Below are 17,783 nucleotides of genomic sequence, written 5' to 3'. Positions count from 1 at the left end.
GACACTGGCTTGGTTGGAGGATCGGGGTTGGTTAGGGGACATTCTGCGGTTGGGTGAATGATGGACCTGCAGATGGCGCAGGAGAGGCTTCGAACGCCTAAGAAAACTCGGTTGTACAGTTCGAGGTCTAGGGCTCCCCAATATGGACACTGGTTCCAGTGGGTGACACGGGCTGCGCATTTGGCTGAAAACAGCTTATGGTATGTATAAAAATGACTGCCTCCGAATGAGAGACTGAGCTCTGCTATGATGGAGAGGTAGTCATTTAGTTCCCTGCGTCTCTTAGGAAATGAAGCGCAAATAACTTCCGTGTATCTGCCGAAGGCTATGCAGAATTCTGCCAGTGTGACAACACGTTTTGATAGGGGTTTTTAGATTTTTAGATTGATGGTCAAAGGGCCAAAGTCAAAAGAGCGATGGGATTCATTAATGAGAACTGAAGTTAGAAAGATCGATATATCGATATCTGCACCTGATACAATTAGGGAACGGAGGTGGGTTGAGACTGGAGGTGGTTCCATAGCGACCGCGTTGGGAGGAGCTGGAAGAGGGACTGCTGTGGCGAGAGAATGAACTGGCACGTGAATTGAGCCTGAAGAAGATAGATGCAGGGCTGGGGGCCCTGGTACTGACTGGTGTCTGAGATGGCTAGAAGGGGCTGAAGCGAGAGGAGGGGGAAGGTTAGCAGGCAGAAGGGGGGAAGGGATCCTTTGCGGAGGCAACCTCACGCTAGGGATTGAGCCGGGGGGAATGTTAGGAGAAATTTGGGGCACAGAAGGGAAGAAAAGGGGATGAGAAGAAGTAGTGTCAAAGGATAGAGGGGGGATCACTAGTGAAGGCAACCTCGCACTAGGATCCACTCTCTGAGGAAGAGGTGAAAAAAAAGTTACCGTCTATGAAGATGTTGCGCATGGGTTATCCAGGAAAGAATTGAAAGGAGGTGGAGAAGCAAAAGGAGGTATGGAAGAGTAAGATGGGATAAATAGGTCTTGCCTGGGAAGTGGAGTACCCTGCAAATGAGTATTCGTGAGCGCTGAAGGAACTGAGGAACTGCTTTTTACGGCCGCTGCTGCTGGCCGGGCGGAAAGGCCGGCGGACACGGAAGTGTGAGCGGCTATAGCTTTTCCGCCCCTGATCTTTGCCGCAGCCTCAGGATTAGCGCGCTGAGGATGATTGAGCCGGGAGAGAAACGGAAATGGATGAGGACTGAGTCTTCTTTTTTGGAGAAGTTGAGGAGTTTGTTGGGATGCTGGAGCTGTTATTGGAGTTAGTGAGTATATCGTAGAGTTGAGCTTTTGAAGATCTGCGGGAGAAATGAAGCCCGGAGTTTGAGAGGGCTTGACGTAGGCTGTTGACGGACCATTTTTGAATGGGTGGAATCGGAGGAATGGTGGCCGCGGAATGAAGAGATGGACGAGGCGCAGTAACCGCTGGAGATCTTGAAGGTGGAGGGGAGAGTAGTCTTCTGGTGCGTGGTTTGTATGAGCGCTGGATCTTTCGACCGGAACGCTCAGAGGGAGACTCTTTGTTTGGATCCGTGTGATCCGGTGATTTGCGCGTTGCCACTGATGGTGTCTCAGGACAGGAGAAAACTTCGTCATCTGACGGGAACAGCTGGAGGTCCGGTGAGCCTGACATGGTTTGCGCGACATGACCGGAAGATGCTGGAACAGCTGCGACTGGAGAGAGGTAAGCAGCTGCTTATATACTCTGGCTGTTGATTGAAAGATTAGATGGGCTCGCTCCTCCCTAACTTACGTTAAGGAACTTCATTTAGGGGAATAAATTAAAAGAAGAAAAAAAGAACAGCAAAATAACAATAATAATATTTTTTTTGCAAAGTAATCAATCTGAATTGCAAATAATATTATTATTTTAAAATATGCACCATTGAATTTTATTTGTATTCCTAATATGTTGAAAACGCAAAACAGAAAAAATGCTATTTTCGTCACATTCAATTAAATTAGACCATGGCTAGGAATTACATGAATCACAAATGACAGGCCCACATTCAATTCATTTCACTGGATATTGTTGGTTGTTTATGTCATTGTAAAACAATTGTAAAATAGCTATTACACGTTTAGCTACTCCGTACCGTCACTGAAGTGCCGCCGTGAAATTCGCAGTTTCTGTGAACAGTAAGGCCCGCCTTCTTTGATTTGATTGGTCATCTCAATCATTTTGACATTGTTGAGCGCTGTTGAGATGGCTGGAGCTGAGGCAGACCAGAAAATGTACATTTTAAAGGTCTTATATTGCAACCGTTTTTACTTTTATCCTATGAAAATTCTGAAAGAAAACGCTTTGTGAGCCGATTGTTTCTATATAGTAACGAACGCAACTTTCATCGCACAAGCTCATATTTTGGCGTTGTTGTTTCTAACATTGTGGTCATTTAAGCAGGCAGTTTGTTTCTTACATTCAACAGCCAGTCAAAATGGGTTAAGCTTTCAACTGAACTGCATACATGCATTTTAAATGCTTATACTTTGTTCTTACCCCGTCCATACAGTAAATGCATGTTATCGAATAAGCGAGGTTTTCTAGAAGTGGGGCACATATTCATGTAGATATGTATTAAACTCCCGTAATTCGCACACTGATAGCGCACAAATATTTCTGCCCGTTTTCACTCGTTGTCAGCCTCTGCTTTTCCACAACAGACTGAAGCCTCCGCGTGAATGTAGCATGCCTTTGCTTTCAGCTAATAAAAGAAAAATTATGCAATTTCTGGTGTTATTTTATGTTTGTTGGGGCAGTCTTCAGCTCTTAAACATCTCAAAATACAGTCCGCTTCAGACTGCTTTTAATCACTGCATAAAAAGCCCAGCTACGGCCCTGCTCTTAATAAACAGGTGGGAAAGAAATTGCATATTTATATTAGATCTGTTTACATTCACAGACATAACTGAAAAATAAAATTTTGTGTTTTTGACATAACCGTGTGTGTATTTGACATTTTAAGCACAATAAGACATGAAATAGAACTTAGTTTAGTACTCACATGCCTTGTGACCACCTTGTGCACTTGCCCATATGTGTGCGCCCATTGGGGGCACATTTTGGGGACACCTTATATTAAATTGTGTATATAATTTAAGTGAATTCACCCTAATGTAGTGTCTGTGTGGATTTCATTTTACTTTTTTTGTAAAATATTTTTATATATTAAATATTTGTATATCTTTGTTTCCTAGCAAATATATGTCTATAGTACAATCACGAAAGGATTTCAGCCAAGTTAATTATGCTTTTTTGGTTATGTTCAACAAACAAAAGGATAAGACTGTAGAGTTCATAATGGGCAATATCAGCAATTAAATAAAGTTTACTGCTCAAATGACAAAAACCTCCACTTTCTAAACAATTATTGAACAAACAAACAATCAAAAAAGGCTAGACTGACCAAAAATACATAAATGCATAAAATAATAATAATAATGTCAGGATGGAGCACCTCCTTCATTAACGGTTCAACTGTGTAATTTTCCCATAGAGGTTTAGTTCCTTTCATCGCTATAAATATCGCAAAATCCTTTCTGTTCTGCCTATTACAATATCATACCGGGTACGTCTCTGAGTAGCATATATTCAGTGGGTGGATGGAGTCATTCTTTGCACTCATGCACATAGTAATGACCATCATTACTTTTACCAGAGCTAATGAAACTGTCTGTACTCTGCAAGGACAGCCTGTATACCCTCAGTTATGGAAAGATGGAGACATCATAATTGGAGGTGTTTTCTCCTTCCATAGCAGCTGGGAGATCAGACAAATAACATATTCTGTTACACCACCTCCACTGAATTGCATCAGGTAGGCAACATCTGAATCAGAATATATCAAAATGTATGTATACATAGCTAACAGTTTCAGTAAAATATAATTGTAAGAATATATACTTTTTTGAATATAATTTTAAGATTCACTTGAATGTAATGATTCACTTGAATATTTTTTTTCCCAACCAAGTCTTAATTATAGAGACTTCCAGTATGTGCAGTCCATGCTCTTCGCTGTGGAGGAAATCAATAACAGTTCCACCTTGCTACCCGGGGTCTCATTAGGCTACAAGATCTATGATACATGCGGTTCGATGGCAATGGCTGTTAGAGTGACTATGGCTCTTGCTAATGGACATGAAAACACTTCCTCAGCTGGACCTTGCACCAAGCATGCATATGTGCAAACCATACTAGGAGACACAACCTCATCAGCATGCATGGCGATGGCAAAAACTATTGGACCATTTAAACTTCCAATGGTATTAATTACTCTTTTTGAAAACTATTTCCAATATGACTGTACAGTCAAGTTAGTTTATCAAAATATTGTTTATAAAATAAATAATAATAATTTCATTCAGAAATGTAAGCCACTCATGATTACTTAAATAAGATAAAACACTATTTAATTGTCTCTTAGATCAGTCATTATGCCACCTGTGAGTGTCTCAGTGACAAAACCAAATATCCTTCATTTCTTCGAACTATTACGAGTGATTACTACCAGAGTAGAGCACTGGCAGAACTGGTTAGGCACTTTGGCTGGACCTGGGTGGGAGCCATAAGAACGGATGATGATTATGGTAATAATGGTATGGCCACTTTCACGAAGATGGCAGAACAGATGGGTATCTGTTTGGAATATTCTCTCCCATTTTTCAGAACCTACCCTGAAGATAAAGTAATAAGGATAATTGAGCAGATTAAAAGCTCTACTTCACGAGTGATTGTGGGATTTCTTGTGCACTGGGACTTGGAGGTTCTGCTGCATAAATTTGTTGAATACAATATTACTGGATACCAGTGGGTAGGTACTGAGGGTTGGATCTCTGATTCAGTCATTGCCAGTATGGATAAGCATCACATTCTACAAGGGGCAGTTGGTCTGGCTATACCCAAAACACAAGTGACAGGTCTAAAGGAATTTATTCTAGACATCAAGCCACTTAAGTCTTCAGGAAGTGTCATTTTTACTGAGCTCTGGGAAGCCCTATTTCAGTGTAAATACTCGACCAAGAATGATTCAAGGTTCACAACTCCATGTACAGGCAAAGAGGAATTGTCCCAGATGCAAAACACTTTCACAGATATGTCACTCATGCCCATCTTCAGCAATGTGTACAAAGGAGTGTATGCTGTTGCTCATACACTTCATAATCTTCTGGGCTGCAAGGAAAAATGTGCCTCAAAGAAACAGCTTGATCCTTTAACAGTGGGTTAACACTAAGTTTAGAATGAGCTCATATAATTTCTTGAATTAAACATTTTAAAAATTCTGTCTCTCTCTCCTTCATTTCTCCCCCAGTTTCTGACACACCTGCAAAAGGTGCGTTTCAAAACCAAGGATGGTGAGGAGGTTTACTTTGATGAGAATGGTGAAGCAGTGGCAAAATATGAAGTAATAAATTGGCAACCAAGTAAAAAAAAACATGATGAATTTGTCACTGTTGGGCTTTATGATGCCTCTCTTCCTGTGAAAGATTGTTTGGCAGTGAATATGGATTCAATTGTATGGGCAAATAATGTAACAAAAGTGAGGATAAAAGAAAAAAAAAATATATATATATAAATAATAAAAAGTCAACTGTGTATGATGATTAACTTTATAATTGTATAAATACAATACTATGTTCAACAGTGTATAAAGTTGAAATATTTGTCACAGGTACCGGTGTCTGTGTGCAGTGAGAGCTGCCCCCCTGGCACTAGGAAGGCTGTGAAGAAAGGAAAGCCTATATGTTGTTATGACTGCATCCCATGCACAGAGGGAGAAATCAGTAACACTACAGGTAAAATGCATGCATACATACATGAATAAATAAATAAATAAAAACACAAACTGAGTAAATGTAGCTACAACTAGGTAAAGCTACATTTAATGTAATAATTTCACATTAAACATGTTAAATTTGTCAATTATTATTATTATTATTATTATTATTATTATTATTATTATTACTTTATTTATTGCACTTCATACAGATTCTGTAACATGTCTGCGGTGCCATCAAGACTTCTGGTCAAATCTGCAAAAGGATGGATGTGTTGAGAAGGAGACCGAATTTTTGTCTTTTGAGGAAATCATGGGAATCTTGCTTACAATGATTTCTATTGTTGGTGCATTTATTACAATGATAATTGCTGTCATATTCTTCAAATATAAAAATACCCCAATAGTGAAAGCCAACAACTCAGAACTGAGCTTCCTGCTTCTGTTTTCACTGATGTTGTGTTTTCTCTGTTCACTTACTTTCATTGGTCGGCCCACTGAGTGGTCCTGTATGTTGCGTCACACAGCGTTTGGGATCACTTTTGTCCTCTGTATCTCCTGTGTTCTGGGGAAAACCGTTGTGGTTTTAATGGCCTTCAGGGCTACAATTCCAGGAAGTAATGTCATGAAATGGTTTGGGCCTCCTCAACAGAGACTTAGTGTTCTTGGATTCACTCTTATACAAGTGCTTATTTGTGTGCTTTGGTTAACAATATCTCCACCCTTTCCCTTTAAAAATCTAAATTATATCAAGGAAAAGATCATTTTAGAGTGTGATGTAGGTTCATCTATAGGTTTCTGGGCTGTTCTGGGTTATATAGGATTGCTTGCTCTTTTGTGTTTCATTTTGGCTTTCCTGGCCCGTAAATTGCCTGATAAGTTCAATGAAGCCAAATTCATCACATTCAGTATGCTCATATTCTGTGCTGTGTGGATTGCTTTTATTCCAGCTTATGTAAGCTCTCCTGGAAAGTTTACTGTGGCAGTAGAGATATTTGCTATTTTAGCTTCAAGTTTTGGTTTACTTTTCTGCATTTTTCTCCCAAAATGCTATGTGATTTTACTTAAACCGGAGAAGAATTCCAAAAAGCATATGATGGGCAAAATGGCATCAAACTAAGACAGCAGACTAACATATGTGAATTTATTATGCAATAAAATACCTTTTATTACAATTTTGTAAATATGGTAAGGTATGAATAAATAAAATGCAACGTGAAATGTCTTTTATATAACAATTAAATATGTATCAGAAACACACAACACATCAGTTACAATGGCTGTTATATATATATATTGCTGTACTGTATGGATAGCAGATTTGATCAAAATTAATTTACACATCAGTCACCCTTGAAAATGCTCCCATGGATCGCAGCTGAAAGGAACTAATCTTATGGTGGTAATTGTAGTATTCATTTTGATATTTGATTGCAGTTGAATTCCTAAGATTAAATTGCTGGACTTAATTAATTAACAAATTTTCACTGTTTTCTATGCATTTTACATCAGGTAGTTCTATTAGCACACAAATCCAAATTGGGCACTTGATGCGCAAGCAAACAAGCAAGCAATTCAATTTAAAAAATAAAATAAAAAAAATTCATTTACAGAAGGAAATATTAGTGGCTGCAAAAGCAAAACAATTTACTGCTTAGAGAAGAATAAACTATGATTGGTACTTTCAGTCCCCTGAGAGAACTGATGCCATGAGTTGTTTGGGATTCTCACACTGTATAAATGCTGTGGTCGGCAACAGGCAGGAACCAGAACTGCCATGCTGATACTTCAGCTGTTTTTGATGGTCCTGATAACCCAGGCAGAAAAGCCTGACTGCACACCACAGGGGCACAGGGTGCTGCCTGAAATGGAGAAAGATGGAGACCTGATAATTGGGGGTGTATTTTCCTTCCGCACTGGACAAGATGGCTACGCAGAGTCCTTTACAAAAATGCCGGAAATGCGTCCATGCAAAGAGTATGTATGTGTTAGTACCATGGTTTCATTTTCTCAATTTTCTCAATTTGTTTATTTATTTATTTATTTTTTTACATTTATTGTTAATGTGCTGAATCCTCTTCAGTAAAAATACAGCATGCCTGACTAAAATTCCCTAAAGTTTCAGTTTCAGGGAATTCAAGTTTGCTCACACAATGATGTTTGCAATAGATGAAATAAACAGGGACACAGACATTATCCCTGGAATTAAACTTGGCTATAAAATTTACAATGACTGTGGATCCACAGACATACTGAGAGCTGTGATGACATTAGTAAATGGTCTAGATCAGTCAGAAACAGGAGCAAACTGCACTAAACCTCCAACAGTCCAAGCCATTATTGGACATTCTGGATCAACACCAACCATGAGCTTTGCAAAGATTGTTGGAAGATTTCATATACCAGTGGTAAGCTAATTAAATGTTTCCATGTGGAAATTTCAAATAAGGACACTAATTCAATACATTTGAAAGTACTTTCATGTATCTTTATTTTTTATTTTTTATAAATGTTTATCTTTTCACTATCTCTGTCTTTACAGATTAGTCATTTTGCAACATGTGCTTGTTTGAGCAACAGAAAGGAGTACCCTTCCTTTTTCCGAACTATTCCCAGTGATTACTATCAAAGCAGAGCACTGGCCCAGCTGGTCAGACATTTTGGCTGGATGTGGGTGGGGGCATTAAGCAATAAAAATGATTATGGAATAAATGGAATAACCACTTTTATTAAGGCTGCTAATGAGGAAGGAGTGTGTATTGAATACTCAGAAGCCTTTGAAAGTACCAGTCTATACCATGAAATAATTCGAATTGTGAATATTATCAGAACCGCCACATCTAAGGTAATAATGGCTTTCATGTCGCACAGAGAGATCAAGATACTAGTGGATGAGTTATACAAGCAGAACATTACAGGACTGCAGTGGATCGGAAGTGATGCCTGGATCACAGATGACTCTCTAGCTGATATCAACGGTCACACTTTGCTCATTGGATCTATAGGATTCACTGTACGCAATGCTCAAATACCTGGACTAGACCTTTTTCTACAGAAAGTTAACCCCTCTCAGTTTCCAAGCAGCATATTTCTCAAAGACTTTTGGGAGCATGTCTTTGACTGTTCTTTGAATCCAAGTGAAATAAGAAAGACATGTAATGGCTCTGAGAACTTGAGGGATGTGCAAAACTCTTTCACTGACTTGACTGACTTAAGATTCTCAAACAATATATATAAAGCCATTTATGCAGTAGCTCATGCAATTAATAATCTTCTCTCGTGTGATCAAAACAAAAGCTTAAATTCTAATTCCTCCTGTCTAAAACTTGTCGAAATAAAGCCTTGGCAGGTGAGACCAGATGTGTTTGCCAGAATAAAATAAATGTGACCCTGAACCACAAAACCAGTCGCTTGGGTATATTTTTAGCAATAGCCAAATAAACATTGTATGGGTCAAAATTATCGATTTTTCTTTTATGCCAAAAATCACTAGGATATTAAGTAAAGATCATGTTCCATGAAGATATTTTGTAAATTTCCTACCGTAAAAATATATCAAAACTTAATTTTTGATTAGTAATATGCATTGCTAAGAACTTCATTTGGACAACTTTAAAGGAGATTTTCTCAGTATTTTGATTTTTTTGCACCATCAGATTCCAGATATTCGAATAGTTGTATCTCGGCCAAATATTGTCCTATCCTAACAAACCACACATCAAACCATTTATTCAGCTTTCAGATGATGTATAAATCTCAATTTCGAGAAATTGACCCTTATGACTGGTTTTGTGGTCCAGGGTCACAAATTACACATATACTTCAATCAGTTAGCCTGAAGACACTAACATTTTTATTTAATTTGCTTGCTGAAGGTCTTAAATTCCTTGCAGTCTATAAATTTCACAACAGCTGGGCGTGAAAATGTATTTTTTGATAACAACGGAGACTCACCAGCAAGATATGAGCTGATCAATCTACAAAGTGTTAATAAAGGCAAAATGAAGGTGGAAACTATTGGCTATTACGATGCCTCTTTGCCTAAAGGTCAGCGGTTCTCCATGAATAATGTTCAGGTAGTCTGGAGAGAAGGAAGACATCTGGTAGAGATTTTTCTATACATTTTTAAACACACACACACACTTTTTTTTTTAAATATTTGAATTACAACTCTTGAAGCAAATATAATAATTTTTGTGTGCTTGTATTTGAATTGTGCAGGTACCTGTGTCTAAATGCAGTGAGAGCTGTCCCCCAGGCACCAGGAAAGCTATACAGAAAGGAAAACCTGTCTGCTGTTATGATTGCATACTATGCCCTCCAGGAGAGATTAGTAACAGCACAGGTACATAACTATTACGAAACAATAATGGAAATGTCTGTTATATAAAAAAAATATTATTTGAAGATGTGTTTTGTTACAAAATTGGAGACTTATTTTAAAAATAATTAATTATTTTAATTGTATTTTCTTCTTTCTAGATTCTATTAATTGCCTCAAATGCCCTATTGCTCAGTGGTCAAATACAAGAGGAGACGCCTGCATCCCAAAAGAAATTGAATTCTTCTCATATGATGAAATAATGGGGATACTTTTGGCATTGTTTTCTTTAGTTGGGGTCTTTTTCACAATAGTAATCATGCTGATTTTTTACATTTACAGAAACACACCTATAGTTAGAGCCAACAACTCAGAGTTGAGCTTCCTGTTGCTCTTCTCACTGACTCTGTGTTTTCTCTGTTCACTTACTTTTATTGGTCGGCCCACTGAGTGGTCCTGTATGTTGCGTCACACAGCATTTGGGATTACTTTTGTCCTCTGTATCTCCTGTGTTTTGGGGAAAACAATAGTTGTGTTAATGGCCTTCCGAGCTACACTTCCAGGAAGTAATGTCATGAAATGGTTTGGGCCCTTGCAGCAAAAACTCTGTGTTCTTACCTTTGCACTTATACAGGTGCTTATATGTGCATTTTGGTTAATATTATCTCCCCCATTTCCATACATGAATATGGATCATTATCAGGAAAAGATCATTTTAGAATGTAATTTAGGTTCAGCTATTGGTTTCTGGACTGTGCTTGGTTACATTGGTCTCCTGGCTGTCCTTTGTTTTGTTTTAGCTTTTCTGGCACGAAAACTGCCAGACAACTTCAATGAAGCTAAATTCATCACATTCAGTATGCTTATATTCTGTGCTGTATGGATCACGTTTATCCCAGCTTATGTCAGTTCTCCTGGAAAATTTATTGTCGCTGTGGAGATATTTGCCATTTTGGTCTCTAGCTTTGCTTTACTGTTCTGTATTTTCCTGCCAAAATGCTATGTAATTTTACTGAGACCTGAAATGAACACTAAAAAACATGTTATGACAAAGATGTCAAATGATATCCATTAATAGTTATTAAAGTGTAAAGAAATCGACATGAGAAGACAAAAATATCTGAAATAATAAATCTTCACAAAACAGATGAAAATAAACAAGACTAAACCTGTTAAAATCGTTGTGTGATTGGGTAGTTCCTTCTACAGTTATGCCATGGTGCCCTCTAAGTCTGAGCCACCAGGGTCCCACCTGTTATTTTCAGGCACTGCTCTTTCCTTACTTCCACCAGATATTCTTGAGTTTAATACATCTCAAAAGGCACTTATTTTCAGGATTTATTGTCATCTTATAGATTCAGAGGATTACTCTATTGCTAAAAGTGCCAGGGAATATGAGCTGGGTAAAGAGTTTGCGGATGACTGGTGGTGGCTTAAAGTTTTTAATAGAATACACAAAAGCATAATATGTGCACAGCTTTGCCTCATAATACTGCACAGGGTTCATTGTTCCAAAGGCATTTTTTTCTTAAACTTTATTAATAATATTCTGACAATTTTGTCCAAATTATTTAAAGTCAAGGTCAATGTCTGCCCTACTACTGCAATCTTTGATTGTTTAGTTTTGTTGCTAAATGAATGAGTGAGTGAATGAATGAAGGAATGTTGTGAAATATGTTTAAACTGAATACATTTGAAATACATAAAAAGCTGTTTTATTTTACATAGAGCAGGTCGCCCCCTAATGGAGGCTGCCAAGCTGCACCACCACCACTACCACCTACTACTACTACTACTAATTGTAATATTTAATATAATAATATATACTAATTTTGTTTTAATGTAATGTTTATTTTATATAGTAACCTCAACAACAAACACTTAAGACATCATAATCACAAATTAGTTAGCAGCAAAGTGATAGATATAGATCAACATGTGTGTGACCCACCAGTCTAGATCTCATTCACATGCTCAGGTATTGGGACATCCTTAGCTACTGGGCCACGTATCACACTTTTTGAAAACATTTCATATTCATATATTGTGTGAACATATTACATGATATATGTAAAATATTCATATTCATATTTAAATATTATGTGCTATTTGAAAAAAAAGTGTGGCAATAAACATTTTAAATTGTATTATTTGACTTCGTTGTTACAGAAGTTTACCATGGTGTTAAATGCAGCATGTTGAGTCTACCTTAACTGTCAATATTGGCAGTCCAAACAGATAATGTGTCAGGCAAACTAACTAACTAAATAAATACATATTAAACGTTGTGACCAGTATAAGTTCCAGTCCAATCCTTATTATCACACTGTAAGAATAAAGTCAAGCTGGGTGCATTGCATCATGGAATACAGTAAATAGCACATTGTTCCCTGTTGTATTGACACTGTTGCATATTGTGGCAAAACATATTAATATTCTATGGATACAAAAAAAAGCATACAATGAACACAATACCTGAAAGGGACATTATTGGCTGATGACCATATAGGCCTATGCATTGTTTATTTGTTTATTTATTTATTGTCATGTTGACTTTGATGTAATTAGGATGCTTTAGGGTTACATTTTATGTGGGTTTAAACCACTTTCAAAAGTCTTATACTGGATTTAGGCAAGAAGATAAGCAAAATTTCATTTACAACTTAGTTTAAATTTGATATGTTTGTTTGATATTCATAATTCAAAAATACAATGTAAACTTTTTATAGGTTTATATTCTATTTAACCCTTATGTACTGTTCCGGGCCAATTTGATTTTTGAGTTGTCAGAAATATCAATTAACTTATTTTTTATTTTTATTTTTTCTTGAAGTTTTGTGACTTTTTCTCATTTAGGGTCATGAACATGCATGCAAAGTTCCAACACGCTGACGTGATTTGACATGTCCACAAACATTGTTGTTACGTTACGTTCGTACTGTACAATTTGACCCGTCTATTTAAGGCAACTCTACAGACCCAAAATAATAGCATTTATTGGTTAGATTTTGTTGTTTTAGTTTTTTTTTTTACTATCTTATGAAGCTAAAAATGTGCTTTTCCCCACTTATTTCAATGCAGAATAAATATTTTTGTCAATATGATGTCGACCTGCGAATGCAGACACGATGGCTGGATTGCATTTACATTACACTGAGATCCGATCACAATGCGTCCTCGACTACCTCTGGACCAGTACACGCTGATGGGATAACATTCCGATCAGAAGTGCGTTTACACTTGTCTTTTCAAAGTGTATGTGGACAACATCCGGATACAGGTCGCATGTTAATGCCAAGTGTAAACGCAGCCCAAGATATCGTTAAAAAATGTGTAATCGCAAACAACCCACAGGTGTGGGTATGAGGTTCCATTTGTGTCAAAAATGAGTCGACTGCTTTGTACCATACATTTGTCTTTGTCTACAGTCATTGCCTACTTGTTCAGGTAAATCAGTATATGTAGGCGTGTATGTTGATTGACGTCGTCTTAATCTGTTGTCCTGCCTGCTTTTTCTCTGTCATTTAATTACTGTCGTCCTAACAGTCATCTTATTCTGTCATCTGTACTGTCGTCTTGTTCTGTCATCCTAACAGTCATCTTATTCTGTCGTCCTGTTCTGTCGTCCTAACAGTCATCTTATTCTGTCATCTGTACTGTCGTCTTGTTCTGTCGTCCTAACTGTCGTCCTAACAGTCATCTTATTCTGTCATCCTGTTCTGTCGTCCTAACTGTCGTCTTGTTCTGTCGTCCTAACTGTCATCCTGTTCTGTCGTTCTAACTATGATCTTATTCTGTCGTCTTGTTCTGTCGTCCTAACTGTCGTCTTATTCTGTCGTCCTAACTGTTGTCCTGTTCTGTCGTCCTAACTGTCATCTTATTCTGTCATCCCAACTGTTGTCCTGTTCTGTCCTCCTAACTGTAATCTTATTCTGTCGTCCTAACTGTCATCTTATTCTGTCCTCCTAACTGTCATCTTATTCTGTCGTCTTGTTCTGTCGTCCTAACTGTCGTTTGTCCTCTGTATCTCCTGTGTTTTGGGGAAAACAATAGTTGTGTTAATGGCCTTCCGAGCTACACTTCCAGGAAGTAATGTCATGAAATGGTTTGGGCCCTTGCAGCAAAAACTCTGTGTTCTTACCTTTGCACTTATACAGGTGCTTATATGTGCATTTTGGTTAATATTATCTCCCCCATTTCCATACATGAATATGGATCATTATCAGGAAAAGATCATTTTAGAATGTAATTTAGGTTCAGCTATTGGTTTCTGGACTGTGCTTGGTTACATTGGTCTCCTGGCTGTCCTTTGTTTTGTTTTAGCTTTTCTGGCACGAAAACTGCCAGACAACTTCAATGAAGCTAAATTCATCACATTCAGTATGCTTATATTCTGTGCTGTATGGATCACGTTTATCCCAGCTTATGTCAGTTCTCCTGGAAAATTTATTGTCGCTGTGGAGATATTTGCCATTTTGGTCTCTAGCTTTGCTTTACTGTTCTGTATTTTCCTGCCAAAATGCTATGTAATTTTACTGAGACCTGAAATGAACACTAAAAAACATGTTATGACAAAGATGTCAAATGATATCCATTAATAGTTATTAAAGTGTAAAGAAATCGACATGAGAAGACAAAAATATCTGAAATAATAAATCTTCACAAAACAGATGAAAATAAACAAGACTAAACCTGTTAAAATCGTTGTGTGATTGGGTAGTTCCTTCTACAGTTATGCCATGGTGCCCTCTAAGTCTGAGCCACCAGGGTCCCACCTGTTATTTTCAGGCACTGCTCTTTCCTTACTTCCACCAGATATTCTTGAGTTTAATACATCTCAAAAGGCACTTATTTTCAGGATTTATTGTCATCTTATAGATTCAGAGGATTACTCTATTGCTAAAAGTGCCAGGGAATATGAGCTGGGTAAAGAGTTTGCGGATGACTGGTGGTGGCTTAAAGTTTTTAATAGAATACACAAAAGCATAATATGTGCACAGCTTTGCCTCATAATACTGCACAGGGTTCATTGTTCCAAAGGCATTTTTTTCTTAAACTTTATTAATAATATTCTGACAATTTTGTCCAAATTATTTAAAGTCAAGGTCAATGTCTGCCCTACTACTGCAATCTTTGATTGTTTAGTTTTGTTGCTAAATGAATGAGTGAGTGAATGAATGAAGGAATGTTGTGAAATATGTTTAAACTGAATACATTTGAAATACATAAAAAGCTGTTTTATTTTACATAGAGCAGGTCGCCCCCTAATGGAGGCTGCCAAGCTGCACCACCACCACTACCACCTACTACTACTACTACTAATTGTAATATTTAATATAATAATATATACTAATTTTGTTTTAATGTAATGTTTATTTTATATAGTAACCTCAACAACAAACACTTAAGACATCATAATCACAAATTAGTTAGCAGCAAAGTGATAGATATAGATCAACATGTGTGTGACCCACCAGTCTAGATCTCATTCACATGCTCAGGTATTGGGACATCCTTAGCTACTGGGCCACGTATCACACTTTTTGAAAACATTTCATATTCATATATTGTGTGAACATATTACATGATATATGTAAAATATTCATATTCATATTTAAATATTATGTGCTATTTGAAAAAAAAGTGTGGCAATAAACATTTTAAATTGTATTATTTGACTTCGTTGTTACAGAAGTTTACCATGGTGTTAAATGCAGCATGTTGAGTCTACCTTAACTGTCAATATTGGCAGTCCAAACAGATAATGTGTCAGGCAAACTAACTAACTAAATAAATACATATTAAACGTTGTGACCAGTATAAGTTCCAGTCCAATCCTTATTATCACACTGTAAGAATAAAGTCAAGCTGGGTGCATTGCATCATGGAATACAGTAAATAGCACATTGTTCCCTGTTGTATTGACACTGTTGCATATTGTGGCAAAACATATTAATATTCTATGGATACAAAAAAAAGCATACAATGAACACAATACCTGAAAGGGACATTATTGGCTGATGACCATATAGGCCTATGCATTGTTTATTTGTTTATTTATTTATTGTCATGTTGACTTTGATGTAATTAGGATGCTTTAGGGTTACATTTTATGTGGGTTTAAACCACTTTCAAAAGTCTTATACTGGATTTAGGCAAGAAGATAAGCAAAATTTCATTTACAACTTAGTTTAAATTTGATATGTTTGTTTGATATTCATAATTCAAAAATACAATGTAAACTTTTTATAGGTTTATATTCTATTTAACCCTTATGTACTGTTCCGGGCCAATTTGATTTTTGAGTTGTCAGAAATATCAATTAACTTATTTTTTATTTTTATTTTTTCTTGAAGTTTTGTGACTTTTTCTCATTTAGGGTCATGAACATGCATGCAAAGTTCCAACACGCTGACGTGATTTGACATGTCCACAAACATTGTTGTTACGTTACGTTCGTACTGTACAATTTGACCCGTCTATTTAAGGCAACTCTACAGACCCAAAATAATAGCATTTATTGGTTAGATTTTGTTGTTTTAGTTTTTTTTTTTACTATCTTATGAAGCTAAAAATGTGCTTTTCCCCACTTATTTCAATGCAGAATAAATATTTTTGTCAATATGATGTCGACCTGCGAATGCAGACACGATGGCTGGATTGCATTTACATTACACTGAGATCCGATCACAATGCGTCCTCGACTACCTCTGGACCAGTACACGCTGATGGGATAACATTCCGATCAGAAGTGCGTTTACACTTGTCTTTTCAAAGTGTATGTGGACAACATCCGGATACAGGTCGCATGTTAATGCCAAGTGTAAACGCAGCCCAAGATATCGTTAAAAAATGTGTAATCGCAAACAACCCACAGGTGTGGGTATGAGGTTCCATTTGTGTCAAAAATGAGTCGACTGCTTTGTACCATACATTTGTCTTTGTCTACAGTCATTGCCTACTTGTTCAGGTAAATCAGTATATGTAGGCGTGTATGTTGATTCTTAATCTGTTAATCTGTTGTCCTGCCTGCTTTTTCTCTGTCATTTAATTACTGTCGTCCTAACAGTCATCTTATTCTGACTGTCGTCTTGTCGTCTTGTTCTGTCATCCTAACAGTCATCTTATTCTGTCGTCCTGTTCTGTCGTCCTAACAGTCATCTTATTCTGTCATCCTGTTCTGTCGTCCTAACTGTCGTCTTGTTCTGTCGTCCTAACTGTCATCCTGTTCTGTCGTTCTAACTATGATCTTATTCTGTCGTCTTGTTCTGTCGTCCTAACTGTCGTCTTATTCTGTCGTCCTAACTGTTGTCCTGTTCTGTCGTCCTAACTGTCATCTTATTCTGTCATCCCAACTGTTGTCCTGTTCTGTCCTCCTAACTGTAATCTTATTCTGTCGTCCTAACTGTCATCTTATTCTGTCCTCCTAACTGTCATCTTATTCTGTCGTCTTGTTCTGTCGTCCTAACTGTCGTCTTATTCTGTCGTCCTAACTGTTGTCCTGTTATGTTGGCCTAACTGTCATCTTATTCTGTCCTCCTAACTGTCATCTTATTCTGTCGTCCTAACTGTCATCTTATTCTGTCCTCCTAACTGTGATCTTATTCTGTCGTCCTGTTCTGTCGTTCTAAATGTCTTCTTATTCTGTCATCTGTACTGTCGTCTTGTTCTGTCGTCCTC

General features: G+C 37.3%; 2 protein-coding genes across 2 annotated transcripts; both read left to right on the top strand.

Moving 5' to 3' along the window:
- Positions 1-3,608: 3,608 nt before the first annotated feature.
- On the top strand, positions 3,609-6,902 carry LOC107564267 (extracellular calcium-sensing receptor-like). The gene is made up of 6 exons (XM_016249299.1): positions 3,609-3,823; positions 3,980-4,271; positions 4,433-5,224; positions 5,318-5,545; positions 5,678-5,801; positions 5,995-6,902. Exons 1-6 carry the CDS (start codon positions 3,609-3,611, stop codon positions 6,900-6,902), a joined length of 2,559 nt encoding a protein of 852 aa, XP_016104785.1.
- A 1,006-nt stretch (positions 6,903-7,908) lies between these two features.
- Positions 7,909-11,178, top strand: LOC107564259 (extracellular calcium-sensing receptor). Its single transcript, XM_016249293.1, has 5 exons — positions 7,909-8,190; positions 8,325-9,131; positions 9,658-9,885; positions 10,004-10,127; positions 10,265-11,178. Exons 1-5 carry the CDS (start codon positions 7,936-7,938, stop codon positions 11,176-11,178), a joined length of 2,328 nt encoding a protein of 775 aa, XP_016104779.1. The 5' UTR covers positions 7,909-7,935.
- The last annotated feature ends 6,605 nt before the right edge of the window (positions 11,179-17,783 follow it).

The sequence above is a fragment of the Sinocyclocheilus grahami genome, unplaced genomic scaffold (assembly GCF_001515645.1).
Source record: "Sinocyclocheilus grahami isolate Dianchi unplaced genomic scaffold, SAMN03320097.WGS_v1.1 scaffold920.1, whole genome shotgun sequence".
In the NCBI taxonomy this organism is placed as follows: Eukaryota; Metazoa; Chordata; class Actinopteri; order Cypriniformes; family Cyprinidae; genus Sinocyclocheilus; species Sinocyclocheilus grahami.
This window is presented reverse-complemented; position numbering and strand designations above follow the sequence as displayed.